This window comes from Mustelus asterias, chromosome 21, assembly GCF_964213995.1.
Source record: "Mustelus asterias chromosome 21, sMusAst1.hap1.1, whole genome shotgun sequence".
Taxonomy (NCBI): domain Eukaryota; kingdom Metazoa; phylum Chordata; class Chondrichthyes; order Carcharhiniformes; family Triakidae; genus Mustelus; species Mustelus asterias.
The window spans coordinates 81,619,073-81,643,922 of record NC_135821.1 but is presented as its reverse complement, the minus strand read 5'-3'; the positions used below and the strand labels follow the sequence as shown (position 1 = coordinate 81,643,922).

At 44.3% G+C, this 24,850-nt stretch overlaps 1 protein-coding gene across 3 annotated transcripts in view; it reads left to right on the top strand.

Moving 5' to 3' along the window:
* The window catches only part of LOC144509457 (importin subunit alpha-7), a 167,029-nt gene that overhangs the window by 108,637 nt on the left and 33,542 nt on the right, over window positions 1-24,850 (top strand). For 2 of the 3 annotated variants that reach the window (XM_078238359.1, XM_078238362.1), the window contains one exon: window positions 19,993-20,124. The exons of the other annotated variant lie outside the window; for it this stretch is intronic. In XM_078238359.1, coding sequence (XP_078094485.1) covers window positions 19,993-20,124 — 132 coding nt within the window. The remainder of the gene's footprint in view (window positions 1-19,992; window positions 20,125-24,850) is intronic. 3 annotated transcript variants of the gene reach the window in all.

The following is a 24,850-nucleotide window of genomic DNA, read 5'->3' as shown; positions in this document are numbered from 1 at the left end:
CCAATTGCCCAAATTTGGCCCATATCCCTCTATACCCATCTTACCCATGTAACTGTCTAAACGCTTTTTAAAAGCCAAAATTGTATCCGTCTCTACTACTACCTCTGGCAGCTTGTTCCAGACACTCCACCCTCTGTGTGAAAAAATTGCCTCTCCGGATCCTTTTGTATCTCTCCCCTCTCATCTTAAACCTATGCCCTCTAGTTTAAGACTTCCCTACCTTTGGGAAAAGATATTGACTATCTAGCTGATCTATGCCCCTCATTATTTTATAGACCTCTATAAGACCACCCCTCAGCCTCCTACACTCCAGCGAAAAAAGTCCCAGTCTATCCAGCCTCTCCTTATAACTCAAACCATCAAGTCCCGGTAGCATCTTAGTAAATCTCTTCTGCATTCTTTCTAGTTTAATAATATCCTTTCTACAATAGGGTGACCAGAATTGTACACAGTATTCCAAGTGTGACCTTACCAATGTCTTGTACAACTTCAACAAGACGTCCCAACTCCTGTATTCAATGTTCTGACCTATGAAACCAAACATGCTGAATGCCTTCTTCACCACTCTGTCCACCTGTGACTCTACTTTCAAGCAGCTATGAACACGTAGATCTCTTTGTTCTGTAACTCTCCCCAACGCCCTACCATTAACTGAGTTCGTCCTGCCCTGGTTCAATCTACCAAAATGCATCACCTCGCATTTATCTAAATTAAACTCCATCTGCCATTCGTCAGCCCACTGGCCCAATTGGTCAGGATCTCGTTGCAATCAGAGATGATCTTCTTCACTGTCCACTATGCCACCAATCTTGGTGTCATCTGCAATGTCCCAACTGATGAAGGCAAGCATGCCCTATGTCTTCGTGACTACCTTATCCACCTGGGTTGCCACTTTGTGATCGGTGAACATGTGCACCCAGATCTCTCTGCCTATCAATACTCCTAAGGGTTCAACCATTTACTATATAATTCCTATATGCTTTGGACCTTCCAAAATGCATTACCTCACACTTGCCCAGATTAAACTCCATCTGCCATTTCTCTGCCCAAGTCTCCAACCGGGCTATATCTTGCTGTATCCTCTGACAATCCTCTTCACTATCCGCAACGCCACCAATTTTTGTGTCAATTTAACATTATCCTTGACCTCCTTTGTTAACCAAGGATTTTGCCTCTTTCTTGAGGAATCACTCTTTTTGATAGGGATAAACTCCCACTGAGCAGTTTGGACCAGCTGTTTGAATATCTGCCACTGTTTGTCTACAGACCTGCAGCTTAGCGTGTTTACCCAGTTCACCGTAGACACCCGCACACCATTATAATTGCCCTTAGTTAAGTTGAAGATGTGGAAATGCTGGCGTTGGACTGGGGTGGGCACGGTAAGAAGTCTCACAACACCAGGTTCAAGTCCCAACAGGTTTATCTGGTAGCACGAGCTTTCGGAGTGCTGCTCCTTCATCAGGTGAGTGGGCGCTCTCCATGTGCACACCACTCACCTGATGAAGGAGCAGCGCTCTGAAAGCTCGTGCTACCAAATAAGCCTGTTGGACTTTAACCTGGTGTTGTGAGACTTGTTAAGTTGAAGACACTGTTTATGGATCTATGGTATTCATCTGCAAGAATGTTGATTCCAGCATGGTTCAGTTGTAGGCCGTCCCAATGGTACAGCCCCCAATTTTCCCAGTACTGATTCCAATGTCCCACAAACTGAAACCCACTTCTCCCACACCATTCTTTGAGCCACATATTCATCTCTCTAATTTTACATGCCAGTTGCCAATTTTCATGTGGCCCTGGTAATAATCCAGAGATTAGAACCTTGGAGGTTCTGATCTTTAATTTAGTGCCTAAATCCTCAAACTGCCTTCATAGAACCTCCCTTCCTTGTTCTGCCTATGTCATTGGTGCCTACATGGACCATGACCACTGGATCCTCCCCCTCCCAGCACGACTTCCTCTCCAGCCCAGAGCAGATGTCCAAACCCTGGCACTTTGTGACTCTTGATCCTGGATACAGAGAACAGTGTCTTTCCCCCGGACTATACTTTCCCCAACTAGGACTACATGTGTCTTTTCTCTCCCCAACTTGAACAGCACCCTGAATCACGGTTAATTGCTCATCCTTCCTACAGTCCTCTCTCTCAACCACACAAGGAGCAAGAATCTCATACCTGTTGGACAGGGAAAGGGCTAAGACTGCTGCAGTGTTATCCCTTGGATCTCTCTACCTGCCTCACTTACAGTCACACCCTCCTGTCTCTGACCATTGGCCAGATTAAAGGTAGTTCATCTAAGGGTGTGATTGCCTCCTGAAACACAGCTTCTCGGCACCTCTTGCCCTCCCTGATGTGTCGCAGTGTTTGAAGCTCAGACTGCAGCTCATCAACTCTGAGCTGCGGTTCCTTGAGCAACCAATACTTACTGCAAATGTGTTCACTAGAAACCACAGTGGGGTCCACCAACTTCCACATCATGCAGATACAATACATCGCCTGACCCTCCAGCCCTACGTATTTAGTTAGTTTTTCTTTTAATTTTCAACTGGTTTTTAGCTTTTTAATCTGCAAGATATTTTTCTTTGTTACTGAGAGCGCACATCAAAATAAATAAGTATGATTTGATAGCCATTACTGAAACATTGCTGCAGGAGGACATGGTTATGGACCTGAATATTGGAGGTCACAGGACATTTAAGGAGGGCAGGGAATGAGGGATAGTGGAGGGGTGGTTCTGATAGTTAATGATAGTATGAGCACAATAGAGAGGAATGACCTAAATTCAAGAAATCAGGATGTAGAAAAGTTTTGGGTAGAGATGTGAAATGGTAAAGGCAAGAAGTCACTTGTGGGAATTGTGTAGAGGCCCTCTAATAGTAACGACATGGTAGGGTGGAGCATAAAGCAAGAAATAATGGGAACTTGTCAGAAAGGCACAATGATAATGATGGGAAATTTTAATCGACATATAGACCGGAAAATCAGATGGACCAATGAAGAGAATAGCTTAGATGAAGCAGCTGTAGAATGTTTTTGGGATAGTTTCCTAGAGCAGCATATTCTGGAGCCAACTAGAGAGCAGGTTATATTAGGTCTGGTATTGTGCAATGAGATGGGATTAATTAATGATCTGATAGTGAATGCACCCTTAGGTAGCAGTGAGCATAATAAGAATGTATTTCACGTTCAGTTTGAGGAAGAGAGGAGTGGGTCCAAAATTATGTTTTTAAGCTTAAATAAGGACAATTGTGAGAATGTGAAAGCAGAGTCTGCTGAAGTGAATTTGCCAATTAGGTGAAGGAATCAGTCAATAGCGATTCAGCGGTAAACATTTAAGAAGATATTTCCGAATACACAGAATTGATGCATTCCAGCGAGTAGGAAAAAGTCCTAGGGATGAACACCATCCATGGGCAACTAAAATGGTAAAAGATATTATCAAACTTAAAGAAAAAGCTTATAATTGTGAAAAGGCATATGGAATGTTGGAAGATTGGACAGAAAAAAAGGAACAACAAATGATGAATAAAAGATTAATAAGGGGAAAAATTAATAGTACAAGAGATAACTAGCCAGAAATATAAAAACAGATAGTTAAGAGTTTCTATAAATATTTTAAAAAGAAAGAAGTTAACAATGTGAGCATTGGTCCTACTGAAAGTGAGTGTGGAGAATTGAACAGGTATTTTGCATCAGTCTTCGCTGTAAAGGATAAAACTAACTTCTCGGAAGCAGCCATAAATCAGGAAATTGAAGGGAGGGACGAACTCAGGGAAAGTTACAATCACCAGAGAAAGTAGTACTGAGTAAATTTAGGGAGCTGTGGGCTGACAAGTGCCCAGATCCTGATGGACTTCATCCTGTGGTCTGGAGCTCGATGGTGCTTTGGTTTTAATTTTCCAGAACTCCTTAGATTTGGAGAAAGTCAAAGAACAAAGAAAATTACAGCACAGGAACAGGCCTTTGGTCCTCCAAGCCTGCACCGACCATGCTGCCCGACTGAACTAAAACCTCCTACCCTTCCGGGGACCATATCCCTCTATTTCATCCTATTTATGCATTTGTCCAGACACCCCTTAAAAGTCACTACCGTATCCGCTTCCACTACCTCCCCCAGCAACGAGTTCCAGACACCCACCACTCTCTGTGTAAAAAAAAACCTGCCTCGTACATCTCCTTTAAACCTTGCCCCTCGCACCTTAAACCTGTGCCCCCTAGTAATTGACTCTTCCACCCTGGGAAAAAGCTTCTGACTATCCACTCTGTCCATGCCTCTCATAATCTTGTAGACTTCTATCAGGTCTCACCTCAACCTCCGTCGCTCCAGTGAGAACAAACCAAGTTTCTCCAACCTCTCCTCATAGCTAATGCCTTCCATACCAGGCAAAATCCTGGTAAATCTTTTCTGTACCCTCTCCAAAGCCTCCACATCCTTCTGGTAGTGTGGCAACCAGAATTGAACACTATATTCCAAGTGCGGCCTAACTAAGGTTCTATAAAGCTGCAACATGACTTGCCAATTTTTAAACTCAATACCCCGACTGATGAAGGCAAGCATGTCGTATGCTTTCTGTACAGAGGGATCTGGGTGTACAGGTACACAGGTCACTGAAAGTGGCAATGCAGGTGGAGAAGGTAGTCAAGAAGGCATACGGCATGCTTGCCTTCATCGGCCGGGGTATTGAGTTTAAAAATTGGCAAGTCATGTTGCAGCTTTATCGAACCTTAGTTAGGCTACACTTGGAATATAGTGTTCAGTTCTGGTCGTTAAACTACCAGAAGGATGTGGAGGCTTTGGAGAGGGTACAGAAAAGATTTACCAGGATGTTGCCTGGTATGGAGGGCATTGGCTATGAGGAGAGATTGGAGAAACTTGTTTACGATTTACATAAATGATTTGGAGTTGGGGACCAAGTGTAGTGTGTCAAAATCCGCAGATGACACAAAGATGAGTGGCAGAGCAAAGTATGCAGAGGACGCTGAAAGTCTGCAAAGGGATATAGATAGTCTAAGTGAGTGGGCGAGGGTCTGGCAGATGGAGTACAATGTTGGTAAATGTGAGGTCATCCATTTTGATAGGAATAACAGCAAAATGGACTATTATTTAAATGGTAAAAAATTGCAGCATGCTGCTGTGCAGAGGGACCTGGGTGTCCTTGTGCATGAATCACAAGAAGTTGGTTTGCAGGTGCAGCAGGTAATTAAGAAGGTAAATGGAATTTTGTCCTTCAATGCTAGAGGGATGGAGTTTAAAAACAGCGAGGTTATGTTGCAGCTGTATCAGGTGCTGGTGAGGCCACACCTGGAGCACTGTGTACAGTGTTGGTCTCCTTACTTGAGAAAGGATATACTGGCACTGGAGGGGGTGCAGTGAAGATTCACTCGGTTGATTCTGGAGTTGAGAGGGTTGGCTTATGAGGAGAGACTGAGTAGACTAGGGCTATACTCATTGAAATTCAGAAGAACGAGAGGAGATATTATAGAAACATATAAGATTATGAAGGGAATAAATAAGAAGCAAGGAAATTGTTTCCACTGGCAGGTGAAACGAGAACTAGGGGGCATGACTTCAAAATAAGGGGAAGCAGATTTAGAACTGAGTTGAGGAGGAACTTCTTCACACAAAGGGTTGTGAATCTGTGGAATTCCCTGCTCAGTGAAGCAGTTGAGGCTATCTCATTGAATGTTTTTAAGGCAAGGGTAGATAAATTTTTGAACAGTAAAGGAATTAAGGGTTATGGTGAGCGGGTGGGTAAGTGGAGCTGAGTCCACAAAAAGATCAGCCATGATCTTATTGAATGGCGGAGCAGGCTTGAGGGGCCAGATGGCCTACTCCTGCTCCTAGTTCTTACATTCTTAAACTTGGTTTGTCCTCACTGGAACGATGGAGGTTGAGGGTTGACCTGATAGGAGTCGACAAGATTATGAGGAGCATGAACAGAGTGGATAATCAGAAGCTTTTTCCCCAGGGTAGAAGAGTCAATTACTAGGGGCCATAGGTTTAAGGTAGGAGGGGCAAGGTTTAAAGGAGATGTACGAGGCAAGTTTTTTTATACAGAGGATGGTGGGTGCCTGGAACTCGCTGCCGGGGGAGGTAGTGGAAGTGGATACGATAGTGGATACGATTTGTCTGGACAAATGCATCAATAGGATGGAATAGAGGGATATGGTCCCTGGAAGGGTTGGAGGTTTTAGTTCAGTCGGGCAGCATGGTCGGTGCAGGCTTGGAGGACCGAAAGGCCTGATCCTATGCTGTAATTTTCTTTGTTCTTTGAGGAAGTAACATGCACTGTGGATAAAGGGGAACCGAACCAGTGGATGTACTCAGATTTCCAGAAGGCATTTATTAAAGTGTCACATCAAAGGTTATTGTGGAAAATAAAAGCTCGTAGTGTGGGTCAACATATTGGCATGGTCAGAAGATTGGCTAGCTAACAGGATACCTGAAGAGGGGGCTTGGAGCTCCGAAAGCTTGTGTGGCTTTTGCTACCAAATAAACCTGTTGGACTTTAACCTGGTGTTGTTGAACTTCTTACTGTGTTTACCCCAGTCCAACGCCGGCATCTCCACATCATAGCTAACAGGAAACAGAGACTTGGCACAAAAGGGTATTTTTCAGGTCAGCAAGATGTAATGAACTGTATGTCACAGGGATCAGTACTGGGAACTCTACTTAATTTATATAAATGACTTGGATGAAGGGATGGGTGGGATGCTTGCTGTTGTTCGGCTTTTAATTTAAGCACCATTTGATTTATTATTACACGTATTAGCATACAGTGAAAAGTATTATTTCTTGCGCGCTATACAGATAAAGCATAGAGAAGGAAAGGAGAGAGTGCAGAATGTAGTGTTAAAGTCATAGCTAGGGTGTAGAGAAAGATCAACTTAGTGCAAGGTAGGTCCATTCAAAAGTCTGATAGCAGCAGGGAAGAAGCTGTTCTTGAGTCGATTGGTACGTGACCTCAGACCTTGCAAGCATTCCAGTTTAATGAGACAAACAAGGACAGTAATTGACTCTTTAATTCATTCAACAATTTCTCTCTCCATTTAACACTTCAGGTACCCACTCAAACTTGAACACTTGCAAATCATTAATTATTTTACTGAACTTTAAAGTTTTTTCTAAAGTTTACTTATTAGTGTCACAAATAGACTTACATAAACTCTGCAATGAAGTTGCTGTGAAAATCCCCTAGTCGTCACACTCTGGCGCCTGTTCGGGTACACTGAGGGAGAATTTTAGCATGGCCAATGCACCTAACCTACACATCTTTTGGACTGAGAGAGGAAATTGGAGCACCCGGAGGAAACCCATGCAGACACGGGGAGAACATGCAGACTTCTCACAGACAGTGACCCAAGCCGGGAATTGAACCCTGGTCCCTGGCTCTGTGAGGCAGCAGTGCTAACCACCGTGCCGTCCCTACTTTAACTCTAACTTTAACTCTTAACTGAACATTAACTAACTGAACATTAACTTGAATTATTTAACTGAAAATAGATATTACCGAGTTCCGGGAAAACCTTGGCCAAGAAATATTCCCGCTATAGAATCTATCTTCTTCTCTGAAACATCCTTTAGGGCCCACGTCTTTTGATAGTTAGTCTCTATATAGAGTTGCTGCTGGCAAACAAAGGACTGCAGTGATTTTTGTCCACAAATTCTCCACTTGCTTCCAGAAGATTCTCTGTCATCCAGCCAACTGTGTAACCAGAAACCGATCACATGGTTCGAACATCCAATGAAATTACTTGCAAACGATGCCTTTACACTTAGTGTTCCACACATAGCAGCAATAAAAGTCAAGCCACGATGTCTGTTCGAATGTAAACAACTTCCCTTATTTAGTCAACACAGGAAGCTTCAGATCACAGCTCCAGACCACATACCTGACCCGGAGCAACTTTACGACCTGCAGCTGGTTTTAATTATAAACTGACCAGAAATCCCAGTATGCTTAACTCTTAGTCAAAATAGCCATTTTAAAACCACATTTGCCTTTATTGTTGTTAAATCATTGTTGTTGCAAATTTACTGATGACACAAAAATAGGTAATAAAGTAAGTTGTGAAGAAAACATAAGGAGGCTACAAAGGAATATAGATAGATTAAGGGAGTGGGGAAAGATCTGTCAAATGGAGTATAATGTGGAGAAATGTGAAATTGTCAATTTTGGCAGGAAGAATAAAGGAAGCAAATTATCTAAGTGATAAGAGATTGCAAAACTCTGAAACAGAAAATTGGAGAAGGCCATTTGGCCCTTTGAGCCTGCTTTGCCATTCATTGTGATCATGGCTGATCATCCAGCTCGTTAGTCTGATACCACCTTCCCCCATATCCTCTGACTCTCTTCGCCCCAAGAACTATATCTAACTCCTCTTTGAAAACATATAATATTTTGGCCTCAACTGCTTCCTGTGGTAGCGAATTCCACAGGATTACCACTCTCTGGGTGAAGAAATTTCTCCTCAATGAAAGCAAAATACTGTGGATGCTGGAATCTGAAACAAAAACAGAAAATTCTGGAAAATCTCAGCAGGTCTGACAGCACCTGTGGAGAGAGAATAGAGCCAACGTTTCGAGCCTGGATGATCCTTCATCAGAGCTGAGACGAAGGGTCATTCAGACTCAAAACGTTGGCTCTAAATTTCTCCTCGTCAGTCCTAAAAGGTTTATCTTTGGACTATGACCCCTGATTCTCGACTCCCCAGCATCGGGAACATCCTTCCCCCATCTATTCCATCTAATCCTGTTAGAATTTTATGGGTTTCTATGAGATCCTGCCTCATTTTTCTGAACTTCGGTGAATGTAATCCCAACCAACTCCATCTCTCCTCATACGTCAGTCCCGCCATCCCAGGAATTAGCTGGCAAGCCTTCTCTGCACTCCCACTATAGCAAGAATATCCTTCCTCAGCTAACCAAAGCAACATGCACTATTCCAGGTGTGGCATCACCAAGACCCTGTATAATTGCATCAGGTCAACCTATAACACAGACTACGCTGAGAGACTTTGCCGTCGCACCTCTCTCACCCTCCTCAAACACCTCATCAGGTCAACCTATAACACAGACTACGCTGAGAGACTTTGCCGTCGCACCTCTCTCACCCTCCTCAAACACCTCATCAGGTCAACCTATAACACAGACTACGCTGAGAGACTTTGCCGTCGCACCTCTCTCACCCTCCTCAAACACCTCATCCACAGCTTTCCCCCTGATCTTGCATAATATCACTAGCTGTTCTGTCTGGAGACAATACACATCTCTTTAACCGGTGTTTAATGTTCCCTCCACCCACATTATCTGTACCTTTTAAGACCTGGCTGGCTGTAGAGATTTGCATTCTAATTAGTATTCTGTAACTTGATTTCTGTGTCTGTGTACTGTTGGAGAACAGATATCCACTCCATCTGACGAAGGGGCATCGCTCCGAAAGCTTATGGTATTTGCTACCAAATAAACCTGTTGGACTTTAACCTGGTGTTGTGAGACTTCTTACTGTAATTGCACCAAGACATCCCTGCTCCTGTACTTGCATTCTCTCACTGTGAAGGCCAACATACATTTATCTTCTTCACCGCTTGCTGTACCTGCATTCATTACCTTCAACGACTGATGTACGAGGACACCCAAGTCTTGTTGCATGTTCCCTTCTCTTAATTTATAGCCATTCGGAAAAAGATCTATTTATTCCTTTCCACTAAGCAGTTTTCTATCAATCTCGATATGTTACCCCCACAATCCCACGTGCTTTAATTTTACTCGCTAATCTCTGATGTGGGACTTTGTGGGAAGCCTTCTGGAAGTTCAAATAAACCACATCTACTGGCTCCCCTTCATCAACTCGACTAGTTATATCCTCGAAGAATTCCAGTAAATTTGTCAAACATAATTTCCCTTTCATAATTCCCTTTTCAATAATGGGGTTACATTTTCAATAATGGGTTACATTAGCTACATTCCAATCTGTAGGAACTGTTCCAGTGTCTATAGAATCTTGAAAGATGACCACCAACGCATTCACTATTTCTCGGGTCACTTCCTTAAATTCTCTGCGATGTAGATTATTAGGCCCTGGGGATTTATTAGCCTTCAATCCCATCAATTTTCCCAACACCATTTATCAACTAATCCTGATTTCCTTCAGTTCCTCCCTCTCACTAAACCCTGTGCTCTCCAACATTTCTGGTATGTTATTTGTGTCCTCCTTTATGGAGACCGAACCAAGTATGGATTTAGTTGGTCCACCATTTCTTTGTTCCCTATTATAAACTCCCCTGTTTCTGACTGTAAGGAACCTACATTTGCTCTCTTCAATCTTTTTCTCTTTGCTTACCGATTAAAACTTTTACAGTCAGTTTTTATGTTCCCTGCCAGCTTACTCTTGTACTCTACTTTCCCATTCTTAATCAATCCCTTGGTCCTCCTTTGCTGAATTCTAAACTGCTCCCAATCCTCAGGTCTGTTGTTTTTTCTGGCCAGTTTGTATCCTCCTTCCTTGGATCTTATACCATCTCTTATTTCCTTTGTAAGCCATGGTTTGGCCACTAGAAACTAGAAGCAGGAGTAGGCAATTCGGCCCTTCGAGCCTGCTCCACTATTCATTACGATCATCTCTGATCATCGAAATCAATATCCTGATTTCCCCCCCCCCCCCCCCCCCTCTCTTATATCCCTTGATCCCTTTAGCCCCAAGAGCTATATCTAATTTCTTCTTTTGGCCTTAACTACTTTCTGTGGTAGTGAATTCCACACATTCACCACTCTTTGGGTGAAAAAAATTCTCCTTGCCTCAATTCTAAAAGGTTTACCCCTTATCCTCAAACTATGACCCCTAGTTCTGGACCCCCCACCATTGGGAACATTCTCTCTGAATCTACCTTCCTTTCTAACCCTATTAGAATTTTGTAAGTTTCTATGAGATCCCTTCTCACTCTTCTAAACTCCAGTGAATATAATCCTATAATATAATTTGTGCCAGACAGGAATAAACAATTGTTGCAGTTCACCCATGCGCTCTTTGAAAGTTTGCAATTGTTTATTCACCATTATCATTTTAAGTAACATTTGCCAGTCCATCATCGCCAACTCGCGTCTCATACCATTGTAGTTTCCTTTTTTAAGAATCAACTACGTCACTCTCCAACTAGATGAAGAATTCTATCATGTTTTGGTCACTCACCCCCCAAGGAGTCTTGCATAACTAGATTGCCAATTATTCCTTTCTCATCATGTAATACCCAGTCTGGGATGGCCTGTTCTTTATTTGGTTCCTTAACATATTGGTCCAGAAAACCATTCTGTACACACTCGGGGAATTGCTCCTCTATAGTATTTTGTCTAATTTGCCCATTCCATTTGCAGATTAAAGTCACACATGATTACTGATGTTAGACCATAAGACATAGGAGCAGAATTAGGCCACTCGGCCCATCAAGTCTGCTCCGCCATTCAATCATGACTGATTTTTTTCTCATCCCCATTCTCCTGCCTTTTCCCCATAACCCCTTATCCCCTGATCAATCAAGAACCTATCTATCTCTGTCTTAAAGACACTCAATGACCCGGCCTCCACAGCCTTCTGCGGCAAAGAGTTCCACCGATTCACCACTCTCTGGCTGAAGAAATTCCTCCTCGTTTCTGTTTTAAAGGATCGTCCCTTTAGCCTGAGGTTGTGCCCTCTGGTTCTAGCTTTTCCTACTAATGGAAACATCCTCTCCGCGTCCACTCTATCTAGGCCTCGCAGTATCCTGTAAGTTTCAATAAGATCACCCCTCACTCTTCTAAACTCCAACGAGTACACACCCAGAGTCCTCAACCGTTCCTCATACGACAAACTCTTCATTCCAGGGATCATTCTTGTGAACCTCCTCTGGACCCTTTCTAAGGCCGGCACATCCTTCCTTAGATATGGGGTCCAAAACTGCTCACCATACTTCAAATGGGGTCTGACCAGAGCCTTATACAGCCTCAGAAGTACATCCCTGCTCTTGTATTCTAGCCCTCTCGACATGAATGTTAACATTCCATTTGCCTTCCTAACTGCTGACTGAACCTGCGCGTTAACCTTAAGAGAATTTTGAACAATGACTCCCAAGTCCCTTTGTGTTTCTGATTTCCTAAGCATTTTCCCATTTAGAAAATAGTCTATGCCTCCATTCCTCCTTCCAAAGTGCATAACCTCACACTTTTCCACATTGTATTTCATCTGCCACTTCTTTACCCACTCTCCTAACCTGTCCAAGTCCTTCTGCAGCCCCTCTGCTTCCTCAATACTACCTGTCCCTCTACATATCTTTGTATCATCTGCAAACTTAGCAACAGTGCCTTCAGTTCCTTCCTCCAAATTGTTAATATATATTGTGAAAAGTTGTGGTCCCAGCACTGACCCCTGAGGCACACCACTAGTCACCAGTTCTTTTGTCGCATGCATCTCTAATTTCCAATTTAATGCCATTCCCAACATCACTACAGTTGGGAGTCTGTATACAACCCCTACGAATGTTTTGACCCCATAGTGTTTCTCAGCTCTCCCCGTATATATTCCACATCATCGGAGCTAATATTTTTCCTCCCTATTGGGTTAATTTCCTCTTTATCAGCAATGCAACCCCACTGCCTTTCCTTTTTTGTCTGTCCTTCCTAAATATACTGAATATCACTGGATATTCATTTCCCATCCCTGGTTAACCTGCAGCCATGTCTCCGTAAACCTGACTATATCATACCTGTTTACATCTATTTGCACAATTAATTCATCCACGTTATTGTGAATGCTTCGTGTGTTAAGGCATAAAGCCTTTGGGCTTTTTTTTTTACATTACTTGTCCTGATCCCACTATTTTTCACTGTGGCCCTGTTTGATTCTGTCCTTTGATTTCTCTGCCTATCACTTAGAACCTACCTCGGACATCCCTCCTATATCTCCCACCGTGAACCTGATAGTTATGCCCCCTGGTAACAGCTACATCCACCCGAGAAAATAGTCTCTGAACGTCCACTCTATCTATCCCCCCTCATCATTTTATAAACCTCTATTAACAAAGAACAATACAGCACAGGAACAGGCCCTTCTGCCCTCCAAGCCCGTGCCGCTCCCTGGTCCAAACTAGACCATTCTTTTGTATCCCTCCATTCCCACTCCTTTCATATGGCTATCTAGATAAGTCTTAAACGTTCCCAGTGTGTCCGCCTCCACCACCTTGCCTGGCAGCGCATTCCAGGCCCTCCCCACCCTCTGTGTAAAATATGTCCTTCTGATATCTGTGTTAAACCTTCCCCCCCCGCCTTCAGCTTGAACCTATGACCCCTCGTGAACGTCACCACCGACCTGGGGAAAAGCTTCCCACCGTTCACCCTATCTATGCCTTTCATAATTTTATACATCTCTATTAAGTCTCCCCTCATCCTCCGTCTTTCCAGGGAGAACAACCCCAGTTTACCCAATCTCTCCTCATAACTAAGCCCCTCCATACCAGGCAACATCCTGGTAAACCTCCTCTGTACTCTCTCCAAAGCCTCCACGTCCTTCTGGTAGTGTGGCGACCAGAACTGGACGCAGTATTCCAGATGCGGCCGAACCAACGTTCTATACATCTGCAACATCAGACCCCAACTTTTATATTCTATGCCCCGTCCTATAAAGGCAAGCATGCCATATGCCGCCTTCACCACCTTCTCTACCTGTGACGTCACCTTCAAGGATCTGTGGACTTGCACACCCAGGTCCCTCTGCGTATCTACACCCTTTATGGTTCTGCCATTTATCGTATAGCTCCTCCCTACATTATTTCTACCAAAATGCATCACTTCGCATTTATCAGGATTGAACTCCATCTGCCATTTCTTTGCCCAAATTTCCAGCCTATCTATATCCTTCTGTAGCCTCTGACAATGCTCCTCACTATCTGCAAGCCCCGCCAATTTTGTGTCGTCCGCAAACTTACTGATCACCCCAGTTACACCTTCTTCCAGATCGTTTATATAAATCACAAACAGCAGAGGTCCCAATACAGAGCCCTGCGGAACACCACTAGTCACAGGCCTCCAGCCGGAAAAAGACCCTTCCACTACCACCCTCTGTCTTCTGTGACCAAGCCAGTTCTCCACCCATCTAGCCACCTCCCCCTTTATCCCATGAGATCCAACCTTTTTCACCAGCCTACCGTGAGGGACTTTGTCAAACGCTTTACTAAAGTCCATATAGACGACATCCACGGCCCTTCCCTCGTCAACCATTCTGGTCACTTCTTCAAAAAACTCCACCAGGTTAGTGAGGCATGACCTCCCTCTCACAAAACCATGCTGACTATCGTTAATGAGTTTATTCCTTTCTAAATGCGCATACATCCTATCTCTAAGAATCTTCTCCAACAACTTCCCCACCACGGACGTCAAGCTCACCGGCCTATAATTACCCGGGTTATCCTTCCTACCCTTCTTAAATAACGGGACCACATTAGCTATCCTCCAATCCTCTGGGACCTCACCTGCTACCAAGTAAACCTGTTGGACTTTAACCTGGTGTTGTGAGACTTCTTACTGACCTCACCTGTGTCCAGTGACGAGACATAGATTTGCGTCAGAGGCCCAGCGATTTCATCTCTCGTCTCCCTGAGCAGCCTTGGATAGATTCCATCAGGCCCTGGGGATTTGTCAGTCTTTATATTCTTTAACAAACCTAACACTTCCTCCCTTGTAATGGAGATTTTCTCCAACGGTTCAACACTCCCCTCCGAGACACTCCCAGTCAACACATCCCTCTCCTTTGTGAATACCGACGCAAAGTATTCATTTAGGATCTCCCCTACTGCTTTGGGCTCCAAGCATAATTCCCCACTTTTGTCCCTGAGAGTCCGGTTTTTCCCTGACAACCCTTTTGTTCCTAACGTATGAATAAAATGCCACGGTTCTCGAATCTACCCTTCCTATCCTTTTTTACAGGCACATGCCTGTCCTGTCGCCCTAACAACTGTTCCTTAAAAGACTCACACATGCCAGATGTGGATTTACCCTCAAACAGCCTCTCCCAATCAACAGCTGCCAATTTCTGCCTAATCCCACTAAAGTTAGCCTTCCCCCAATCCAACACCTTACCCTTGGGACACCACTCATCCTTTTTCATCACTATCCTAAAGCTAACAGAATTGTGGTCACTATTTGCCACATGTTCCCCTGCCGAAACTTTGAAGACCTTTGAAGAACTTTGAAGCTCTAAAGAGAAAAGCCCTAGCTCCCTCAACCTTTCCTCATAAGCCCTACCCTCCAAACCAGGCAGCATCCTGGTAAATCTCCTTTGCACTCTTTCCAATGCTTCCACATCCTTCTTATAGTGAGGTGACCAGAACTGCACACAATATTCCAAATGTGGTCTCACCAAGGTCCTGCACAAAGAACAAAGAATAATACAGCACAGGAACAGGCTCTTCGGCTCTCCAAGCCTGCGCCGCTCCCTGGTCCAAACGAGACCATTCTTTTATATCCCTCCATTCCCACTCCATTCATGTGGTTATCCAGATAAGTCTTAAACGTTCCCAGTATGCCCCGCCTCCACCCCCTTGCCTGGCAGCGCATTCCAGGCCCCCACCGCCCTCTGTGTAAAATATGTCCTTCTGATATCCGTGTTTAAACCCCCCCCCCCCCCGAACCTATGACCCCTCATGAACGTCACCACCGACCTGGGAAAAAGCTTCCCACCGTTCACCCTATCTATGCCTTTCATAATTTTTTACAGTTGCAGCATAACCCCACAGCTCTTAAACTCAAACTCCCTGTTAATAAACGCTAACACACTATCGGCCTTCTTCACGGCTCTATCCACTTGAGTGGCAACCTTCAGAGATCTGTGGATATGAACCGAAAGATCTCTCTGTTCCTCCACATTCCTCAGAACCCTGCCGTTGACCCTGTAATCCGCATTCAAATTTGTCCTACCGAAATGAATCACCTCGCACTTATCAGGGTTAAACTCCATTTGCCATTTTTCGGCCCAGCTCTGCATCCTATCAATGTCTCTTTGCAGACTACAACAGCCCTCCACCTCATCCACTACTCCACCAATCTTGGTGTCATCGGCAAATTTACTGACCCACCCTTCAGCCCCCTCCTCCAAGTCATTGATAAGAATCACAAATAGCAGACGACCCAGCACTGATCCCTGTGGTACACCGCTGGTAACTGGTCTCCAGTCTGAAAATTTTCCATCCACCACCACCCTCTGTCTTCTATGAGATAGCCAGCTACTTATCCAATTGGCCAAATTTCCCTCTATCCCACACCTCCTTACTTTCTTCATGAGCCAACCATGGGGAACCTTAGAAAGAAAGAAGAAAGAAACCCTACAGTGCAGAAGGAGGCCACTCGGCCCATCGAGTCTGCACCGACCACAATCCCACCCAGGCCCCACCCCCACACATCCACCTGCTAATCCCTCTAACCTACGCATCTCAGGACTCTAAGGGGCAATTTTTAACCTGGCCAATCAACCTAACCCGCACATCTTTGGACTGTGGTAGGAAACCGGAGCACCCGGAGGAAACCCACGCAGACACGAGGAGAATGTGCAAACTCCACACAGACAGTGACCCGAGCCGGGAATCGAACCCGGGACCCTGGAGCTAGTGAAGCAGTAGTGCTAACCACTGTGCTACCGTGCCGCCCTTATCAAATGCCTTACTAAAATCGATGTATACGACATCAACTGCTCTACCTTCATCTACACACTTAGTTACCTCCTCAAAGAATTCAAGCAAATTTGTGAGGCAAGACTTACCCTTCACGAATCCATGTTGACTATCCCGGATTAAGCTGCATCTATCCAAATGGTCATAAATCCTATCCCTCAGAACCTTTTCCATTAACTTACTGACCACCGAAGTAAGACTAACCGGCCTATAATTGCCAGGGTCATTCCTATTTCCTTCCTTGAACAGAGGAACAACATTCGCCACTCTCCAGTTCTCTGGCACTATCCCCGTGGACAGTGAGGACCCAAAGATCAAAGCCAAAGGCTCTGCAATCTCATCCCTTGCCTCCCAAAGAATCCTAGGATATATCCCATCTGGCCCAGGCAGTGCCGGATTTAGACTTGGTGAGGCCCTAAGCTATATAAAACTTGGAGGCCCCTTGTTAAAAAGTTGCACCAAAAGGTCTCACAAAGGTGCGTACTAAAACAGGACCTTGGGTCGCCACAAAAAAAATTGAAAACATAATTATGCCTTTTAATTATTTAATAGCAAGGTATTTAAAGTGAAAAATACAAATTATTTTCAAATGAATGCATTTACTGATTACATATTTATCATTTGGCTGGCTTGATCTCGCATAGATTTTGGTAATTTTTTGAGTTGCTCTTCAAGCTGGTGCTTTCTTTTTCTTTTTCTTTTCTGGTATCCGCTCTTAAATGTTCTCTTCATTGTAAACCTTCTGAAATTTTGTGAGGCCCCTGCGGATTGTGAGGCCCTAAGCTGTAGCTTGTTTAGCTTATGCCTAAATCCGGCACTGGGCACAGGGGACTTATCGACCCTCAGGTTTTTCAAAATTGCTAATACATCTTCCCTCAGAACATCTACCTCCTCCAGCCTATCAGCCTGTATCTCACACACATCCTCAAAAACATGGCCCCTCTCCTTGGTGAACACTGAAGAAAAGTATTCATTCATCGCCTCTCCTATCTCTTCTGACTCCATGCACATGTTCCCACTACTGCCCTTGACCAGCCCTAACCTCACCCTGGTCATTCTTTTATTTCTCTCCTATTATTTCTCACGCATCCATTCTTCATAACTTAAATGTTCCATCCCAGGCAGCATCCTGGTGAATCTCCTCTGCATCCCCTCCAGTGCAATCACATCCTTCCGATAATGTGGGGACCAGAACTGCACACAGTACTCGAGCTGTGGCCTCACCAAAGTTCTATACAACTCCAACGTGACTTACCTGCTGTTGTAATCTATGCCTTGAATGATGAAGGCAAGTGTCCCATATGCCTTTTACTCCACCCTACTAACATGCCCTTCCACCTTCAGAGATCTATGGACAATACACCAAGGTCCCTTTGTTCCACAGAACTTCCTAGTGTCCTGCCATTAATTGAGCACGTGTCAAATTACTCCTTCCAAAAGTACTCACTCTTCAAGGTTAAAACCCTAACCCTAACACACGCGCACACACACACACATACACATAGGCTTGACCTCCCTCTGACAAAGCAATACTGACTGTCCCTGCCTCTCCAAGTGCAGATAGATAGTCTCATTCAGAAGTTTCTCCAATGGTTTCCCTACCACTACCTTCTTCCCTCTGTGAATTTGCTCAAGAGCCTTACAATCTCTCTTCCTGAATTGCATACCTTCATTCTCATTCCCTTGGGTGAAGAAAGATGTGAAGTATTCATTCAACACTTTACCAATGTCCTCTGGCTCCACCCACAGATTTCCCCCCGGTCCCTAATGGGCCCTACTCTTTTTCTCTAGTTATTCTCTTCCCATTGATATACTTATAGAATATCTTGGGATTTTCCTTGCTTTTGCCAGCCAGAGCTTTCTCATATTCTGTCTTTGCATTCCTAATTGCTTTCTTAAGTCTACTCTGCAATTTCTATACTTCACGAATGCCTCAGCTGATTTGCTCCCCTTGTACATGTTGAAAGTTTTTCTTTTCCTTCTCACCGTATCCTGAATATCTCTGTTCATACATGGTTCTCTGCGCTTGTTATTCCTACCTATCACCCTCGAGGGAACATGCTGGGCTTGCACCCTCCCCATTTCCTTTTTGTTTGCCCCATGGTCTTCTGTAGATTTCCCATTCGTAGCTGTTCCCAATCTACCTTGGCCCCAGACCTGGCCTTATTTTACTAAAATCCACTCTCCCCCAATCCAAAACCTTTTCATAATCTTATTAAATGGCAGAGCAGGCTGAAGGGGCTGAATGGTCTACTCCTGCTCCCTGTTCCTATGTTCTAATGGAGAGAGTTCCAAAGTCGTGCAACCCTCAAAGACATTTCTCATCATCTCTGAGCTCTAGGATGACCTCTAATTTAAAAACATTGTCCTCTAGTTCTAGACTCACCAACAAGAGGAGACATCTTTCCAATGTCTACCTTGTCAAGATCATTCGGGGCCTTTGGTGGTGGGAAGCTTCTAGAAACAGTCATTCAAGACAAAATCAATAGTTATGTGGACAAATATGGTTTAGTTAAGGAAAACCAGCAAGGATTTCTTGGGGAGAAATAGTGTTGAAGTTTTTTAAAGAAGTTAGTAGAGTGGGTTGATGGGGACAATGCTGTTGATGTGGTTGATGTGGTGTATGTGGACTTCAATGCATTTGATAAAGTACCACACAACAGACTTGTGAGCAAAGTTATAGTTCATAGAATAAAAGGGACAGTAGCAATATGGTTGCAATATTGACTGACTAACAAGAAACAGTGTAGTGGTTATTATTTCAGGCTGGAAGAACATTTGTAATGGAATTCTCCAGAGGTCAGTGCTGGGAACCTTGATGGTTCTATATTAATAATCTAGATGTGAAAAGTAATTTGAAAATATGTCATGGAATCATAGAGGTTTACAGCATGAAAACAGGCCCTTTGGCCCAACTTGTCCATGCCGCCCCTTTCTTTTAACCACTAATCTAGTCCCAACTGCCTGCATTTGGCCCATATCCCTCTATACCCATCTTACCCATGTAACTGTCTAAACGCTTTTTAAAAGACAAAACTGTACCCGCCTCTACAACTACCTCTGGCAGCTTGTTCACTGTGTGGAATGCACCTCACTTTTTGTGAAGCTAATACTGCACCCACAAGGAATTAACCTGTGTATTTTCTGTGTTTTTACAAATGATGTAATGCATCAATACAAGGTAGATTGTGGGGAGAGGCTGGAGCACAGAAATCATTCTTAAAAGAGCTTTTTATTTTAGTCATCCAGAAGAAAATGTAATCCCAAACGTTAGTTCAAACATTGATTTGTTTTTGTTCCTTTCCAGTTCGAAGCAGCATGGGCTTTGACAAATATAGCTTCAGGTACATCTCTCCAAACCAAAGTAGTAATAGAAGCTGGTGCTGTGCCCATTTTTATTGAGCTGTTAAATTCTGAGTTTGAGGATGTACAAGAACAGGTAAGATTGCTATATTTAATTGTTAATTTTAACTGTCTATTTCTTTCCTGGTATTTTTGTAAACTATGAAGCAAGTAGAAAATGAGAAACAAAATTTTCGAATTTTTTATGTGGTTGCATGAAATTCTTAAGGGGGAGAGTGAGTAGCCAGAGGTCGTTGTGCACGTTGGTATCAATGACATAGGTAGAAAGAGGGACAGGTCCTGAAAAATGAGTACAGGAAGTTAAGAAAAAGGCTGAAGAACAGGACCACGAGGGTAGTCGTCTCTGGATTACTACCAGTGCCATGTGCTAGTGAGGCAAGGAATAGAAGATAGGACAGATGAATGCGTGGCTAAGGAGCTGGTGCAGGGGGCAGGGTTTCACCTTCTTGGATCATTGGGATCCCTTCTGGGGCAGAGGTGACCTGTACAAGAGGGACAGGTTCTACCTAAACTGGAGGGATCCAATATCTTTGCAGGTAGGTTTGTTAGTGCTATTCTGGAGGGTTTAAAGTACAGTGGCAAGGGGCCGGGAAACAGAGCAGCAGGTCAGCAAGTGGAGGGATTGAGGGGAAGGAAGGTGCTGGGATCAATAAGCCTGAATGCAAGGACAGGCAGAGACAGTGTAATGAACACAATGGGGCTGATGGGCTGAACTGTGTGTATTTCAATGCAAAGAGTATTATGGATAAGGCAGATTAGGTTGGAGCCTGGATCAGTACATGGGACTATAATGTTGTGGCTGAGAGAGGGACGGGACTGACTGCTCAACGTTCCAGGGTTTCGATGTTTTAGACGAGATAGAGAGGGAGGTAAAAGAGGTGGAGGAGTTACATTGCTAATCAGAGAGAATGTCACAGCTGCACTCAGAGAGGACATAGTAGAGGGCTTTTTTACTGAGGCAATATGGGTACAGCTCAAAAATAAGGGTGCAATCACTCTGATGGGATTATATCAAAGGCCCCCCAACAGCCATCAGAACATTGAGGAACAAATATGTACAACAAAGAACAGTATAGCACAGGCCCTTCAGCCCATCAAGTCTGTGCTGACACAGATGCCTCTCTAATCTAATATTTTCCAGCCACTTCGTGGTCCATATCCCTCTATTCCCTGCCTATTCAGGTATCCATCCAGATGCCTCTTGAACGTTGTTTTAGAATTTGCTTCCACCACCTCCGGCAGCGCGTTCTAGGCATTCGCCACCCTCTGTGTGAAACACTTGTCCCTTATATCTCTTTTAAAACTTCCCCCTCTCACTTTTGACCTATGCCCCCAAGTAATTGACCCTTCAACTCTGGGGGGAAAGCCTCTGACTATCCACTCGTGTATAAAATTATGAAAGGCATAGATGGGGTGAACGGTGGGAAGCTTTTCCCCAGGTCGGTGGTGACATTCACAAGGGGTCATAGGTTCAAGGTGAAGGGGGGGAGGTTTAACACAGATATCAGAAGGACATATTTTACACAGAGGGTGGTGGGGGCCTGGAATGCGCTGCCAGGCAAGGTGGTGGAGGCGGACACACTGGGAACGTTTAAGACTTATCTAGATAGCCATATGAACGGAGTGGGAATGGAGGGATACAAAAGAATGGTCTAGTTTGGACCAGGGAGCGGCACGGGCTTGGAGGGCCGAAGGGCCTGTTCCTGTGCTGTATTGTTCTTTGTTCTATCCAAGCCTGCCGTAATCTTGTAAATTTCTATCAGGTCCCCCTCATCCTCTGACGCTCCAATGAAAACAATCCAAGTTTGTTCATCCTTTCTTCATAATCCATATCCTCCAAACCAAGCAACATCCTGGTAAATCTCTTCTGCACCCTTTCCAATGCATCAAGATCCTTCTAGTAGCGTGGCGACCAGAATTGTACACAATACTCCAAATGCGGTCTAATCAAAGTCTTATACAGCTGCAACATGATTTTCCAATTCCTATACTCAGTGCCCCGACCGATGAAGGCCAGCATGCCATACGCCTTCTTGACCACCTTGTCCACTTGAATCGTCACCTTTAGGGAACTGTGGATCTGCACACATAGATTCCTCTGTATGCTACTATTGTTAAGGGCTCTACCATTTACTGTATACTTTCCTTCTGCAGTAGACCTTCTAAATCGCATCACCACATGTTTGTCAGGATTAAATTCCATCTGCCATCTTTCGGCCCAGGTCTCCAGCTGATTTATATCCTGCTGTATCCTCTGACAATCCTCCTCATTATCCGCTACTCCCCCAATTTTTGTAATATATATATTGCATATATATATATGTGTGTGTGTGTATATAAACAACAGAGGCCCCAGCACTGATCCTTGTGGGACACCGCTTGTTATAGACTTCCAGTCAGAAAAGTCTCCTTCCACTGCTACTCTCTGCTTCCTATGCGCAAGCCAGCTTTGTATCCATCTTATCAGCTCACCTCGGATCCCATATGACTTCACCTTCTGTATCAGCCTGCCATGAGGAACCTTATCGAAGACTTTACTAAAGTCCATGTATACAACACCCAGTGCCCTGCCCTGGTCAATTTTTCTTGTCACTTTCTCAAAGAACTCAATCAAGTTTGTGAGACATGATCTCCCCTTTACAAAACCATGCTGCCTATTGCTAATAAGCCTATTCTCTTCCAGATGTGAGTACATCCTGTCCCTGAGAATCTTCTCCAATAATTTCCTCACCACTGATGTAAGGCTCACAGGCTGTAATTTCCCAGATTGTCTCTTCTGCCCTTCTTAAACAGAGGAACAATGATAGCTACTCTCCAATCCTCTGGTACCTCACCCATGAATAAGAAGACGCAAAGAATTTGGCCAAGGCCTCAACAATTTCTTCTCTTGCCTCTCTCAGTATTCTGGGATAGACCCTATCTGGCTCTAGGGACTTGTCCACCTTAATGTTTTTGAAAACCTCCAAAACCACCTCCCATTTTATCTCAACATGTCCTAGAATGTCAGCATCCTCCTTTCTACAGTCACCATCCGCCATATCCTTCTCCTTTGTGAATACTGATGCAAAGTACTCGTTAAGGACCTCGCCCGCCTCATATGGCTCCACACACAAATTCCCTCCACTGTCCTTGAGTGGACCTACTCTTTTCTTAGCTATCCTTGTCCTCCTTTATTACGCATAAAAATTCTTGGGATTCTCCTTAATCCTGCCTGCCAAGGACATTTCATGGCCCCTTTTTGCCCTCCTAAGTCTCTGTTTAAGCTCTTTTCTGCTATCTTTGTATCCCTCAAGAAAGAGCCTTATCTGTTTTCAATTTCCTGAAACCTATGTATGCCTCCTCTTTCTTTTTCATTTAGCTCATAATCTCTCTTGTCATCCAGGGTTACTGAATCTTGCCATCTTTATCCTTCATTTTTACAGTGACATACTTGTCCTGAATTGTTGACAACTGACTTTTTGAAGACTCCCACATATCGGATGTGGATTTCCCTCAAACAGCCGCCCCCAGTCTACATTCCTTAGCTCCTGCCTAATACTGTCGTGGTTAGCCTTCCCCCAGTTTCGTACCCTCACTCTGGGACTACTTCTATCCTTTTCTACAAGTATCTTGAAACTTATAGAATTGTGATCACTGGTCCAAAAATGGTTCCTCACTGAGACATCAATCACTTGTCCAGGCTCGTTTCTCAGAGCCAGGTCTAAGATAGCCCCATCTGGAGTTAGACTATCTACATATTGCTTCAAGAAGTATCTTGGACAGACTGAACAAACTCTACCCCGTCCAAGCCTCTGGCACTGAAGGAATCCCATTCTATGTTGGGAAAGTTAAAATCACCCATCACAAGAAGTCATTGACAGTACTATCAAGCAGCACCTGCTCAGCAATAACTGCTCAGTGACGCCCAGTTTGGGTTTCGCCAGGATCACTCAGCTCCTGACCTCATTATAGCCTTGGTTCAAACATGGATGAAAGAGCTCAATTCCAGAGGTGAGGTGAGAGTGACAGCCCTTGACATCAAGGCCGCATTCAACCGAGTGTGGCATCAAGGAACCCTAGCCAAACTGGAATCAATGGGTATCACGGGGCAAACACTCCGCTAGTTAGAGTCATACCTGGTACATAGGAAAATGATTGTGGTTGTGGAGGGTCAGTCATCCCAGCTGCAGGACATCTCTGCAGGAGTCCCTCCGGGTGGATGTCCTAGACCCAACAATCTTCAGCTGCTTCATCAATAACCGTCCCTCCATCATAAGGTCAGAAGTGAGGATGTTCGCCGATGATTCCACAGCGTTCAGCACCATTTGCGATTCCTCAGATACTGAAGCAATCCATGTTCAAATGCAACACGATCTGTCCAATATCCATGCTTGGGCTGACAAGTGGCAAGGTAACACAAGCCACACAAATGCCAGGCAATGACCATCACCAATAAGAGACACTCTGACCACTGCCCCTTGATATTCAATGGTGTTACCATCACTGAATCCTCCACTGTCAACATCCTTGGGGTTACCATTGACCAGAAACTCAACTGGACTCACCACATAAACACAGTGGCTACAAGAGTAGATCAGAGGCTAGGAATACTGTAGCGAGTTTCTCACCACCTGACTCCCCAAAGCCTATCGACCATCTACAAGGCACAAGTCAGGAGTGTGATGGAATACTCCCAACTTGCCTGGATGGGTGAAGATCCAACAACACTCAAGAAGCTTGACACCATTCAGGACAAAGCAGCCCACTTGATTGGCACCACATCCACTCCCTCAGCTTCCCATCCATTGACTCTGTCTACACTT